The 2500-nt window shown below is 46.2% G+C and overlaps 1 protein-coding gene across 1 annotated transcript in view; it reads left to right on the plus strand.

Moving 5' to 3' along the window:
• LOC135090644 (glycine, alanine and asparagine-rich protein-like) overlaps nt 1-2500 on the plus strand; it is a 4998-nt gene that overhangs the window by 1902 nt on the left and 596 nt on the right. The window contains exons 2-3 of the mRNA XM_063987593.1: nt 1-356; nt 2079-2500. The exon at nt 1-356 is cut by the window's left edge and continues 204 nt beyond it; the exon at nt 2079-2500 is cut by the window's right edge and continues 596 nt beyond it. Of these exons, the coding sequence (XP_063843663.1) occupies nt 1-356; nt 2079-2500 (778 nt within the window). The remainder of the gene's footprint in view (nt 357-2078) is intronic.

Raw genomic sequence — 2500 nt, forward strand, 5'->3', positions numbered from 1 at the left:
GGAATGGCGTGAACGGGAATGGCTACAACGGGAATGGCGTGAACGGGAATGGCTTCAACGGAAACGGTGTCAACGGGAATGGCTACAATGGCAATGGAGTGAACGGCAACGGATTCACCAACGGAGTCAACGGTAACGGATATGGCAACGGCAACGGTTTCAACGGCAACGGGTTCAACGGTGTTGTTAATGGGTACGGCGTGGACCCCATCACCGCCCTCAGCAGTGCCATCGGCGGCGGCGGAGTGGCGGGAGTCGACTACCCCATCCTTGCCTCCGTTCCCTTCACTGGCTTCTCCTGCGCTGGTCAGATTCCCGGGTACTACGCCGACACCGCCCCCGAGGCTGGCTGCCAGGTGAGTGAGGGAAGGTGGATGGTAGGGGGTGTGGAAATGTAGAGAGTGGCAGCGGAAAGAAGTGGTAGTAGAGCTGGGCAAAGTATATGTTAGTGTTATGAAATGATGTGGGGGTGATATGAGTGATGGAAATGTGGTTGTAGGAGGGATGAGTGATAGGTGATGGTGTTTATCCAGTTCCTGTGCTGAAAAATGTTCAACACAACACACAACACTTCTCCCACTATATCATTTACTGTTAATACTTACATTTAACTTTTCTTCACCTTCTCTTTACCTTGTTGTTCTTGTTCTTTTACATCTCACGCTTTTTTTTTTGTCCTAGTTATTATCTTTGATCTTGTTCTTCTTGTATTGCCCCACCACTCACTCAATACAAAGGCTCCTCTTCCTGGCATCACTCCTCGTCTTCCATCAAACGCTTGAGTACCCCCTTCACCTTGACGGCTGCCGCTCTTCGTTTTCTCTAGACAATTATTTGCACGCACTGTTTGGTGTTCAGGGTGCGTGGGCGCCTCCTCGTGCCGGGCTTGACAGTGGCTCGGGCCTGGCTATTCATCACCACGGTCAAACATCTCGGTCCGCCTGTCTGCTCTTTTTCATTACCTGTTTTCTCTCTTTCATTTCTCTCCCCTAGTAATTTTTCTTCCCTGCACTCACCTGTCTGCTTGTTTTACTCGTGTATCTTGCTTCTCTTTCCTATCACGTTCGTTCTCTCTTTCGATTCTTCAGCCAATAATTCTCCTTGCCGTACATTCACCTGTCTCTTTGTTTTACTTGTCTATATTGCTTCGTTTTTATTTATTTTTTTATCACATGGTTCCTCTTTTCCAGTTCTTTCCCCGTGTTTACCTGTCTCCATGTTTTACCTGCCTACATTACTTTCTGACTCATTTACATTACCTGTTGCTTGCCACAGGTATTCACCATCACGACTATTTACTCTCGCGGGAGGTGAATAGTAGATCAGGTGGTGAAGGTGATGCCCTGAGAAATTACCTGAGTAGTAAGACTTCCCATTCACCCTCAGATATTTTATTACCTTTTCTCAGTTACTACATCTCTCTCCTCTTTTTCCTGTCTCCTGTTTCCCCAGCATCACACCTGCCTTACCTTTGCTGCACGTGAGATAACTTTACCTTCTCTCTCTCTCTCTCTCTCTCTCTCTCTCTCTCTCTCTCTCTCTCTCTCTCTCTCTCTCTCTCTCTCTCTCTCTCTTTCTCAAATGTATTCTTCCGTGGTCATCTCACTCGTCCTCTTCCTATATCTGTCCTACTTTTCCTTTACCAGAGATAACACTTGTTTCTTGTAGTCTAATATTCTTTCATTGCAATCTTTCCAGATGTCCACCTTCTTTCACATTCCTTACTTCTATTATACCTAAGTTATTATTTCACTGTATTCTTTTATATTCATTTATCATACGTTTCATTTACCCTAGCTAACTTATCCTTTTGTATCATATCTTCCTTACCTCTGTCTTATCTATCCTTAAATTTTTCACATTACTTGTCAAACCTTCCTTTTACCTTATCTAATTTATCTTCTTTCAATCATATCTCCCTTGCCTCTTTTATCGCTACATCACCCTTAAATCTAATCTATTCTTTAATTTTTCATCTTACCAGTCATACATTTTCCTTATCCTAGATAGCTTATCTCCTTCATTCTTCAAGCTATTCCTTCATCACCTGCTTATCTGCTCTATACCTCCTCCTACAGGTGTTCCACATCTGCCAAGCTGACGGCCGCCAGGACTCCTTCCTCTGCCCCAACGGCACCGTGTTCAACCAGCAGTACTTCGTGTGTGACTGGTGGTACAACTTCGACTGCTCCACCGCCGCCCAGTTCTACGGCCTCAACGCAAACATCGGAGTCGTCAACGGCGCCAACGGATACGGCAGCAGCAGCGTGGTCAACGGTATCATCAACGGTAACGGAATCCTGAACAACAGAGGCAACGGCTATGGCAATGGAAATGGCGCCAACGGCAATGGATTCGTCAATGGCAACGGATATGGCTACAGGAACGGCGCCAACGGCAACGGAGTTAATGGCGTGAACGGTGCCAACGGATACAACGGAGTCAACGGCAACGGTGCTAACGGATACAACGGTAACGGAGTCAACGGGATTAATGGTAA

The sequence above is a fragment of the Scylla paramamosain genome, chromosome 35 (genome assembly GCF_035594125.1).
Source record: "Scylla paramamosain isolate STU-SP2022 chromosome 35, ASM3559412v1, whole genome shotgun sequence".
NCBI classification, from domain to species: Eukaryota; Metazoa; Arthropoda; class Malacostraca; order Decapoda; family Portunidae; genus Scylla; species Scylla paramamosain.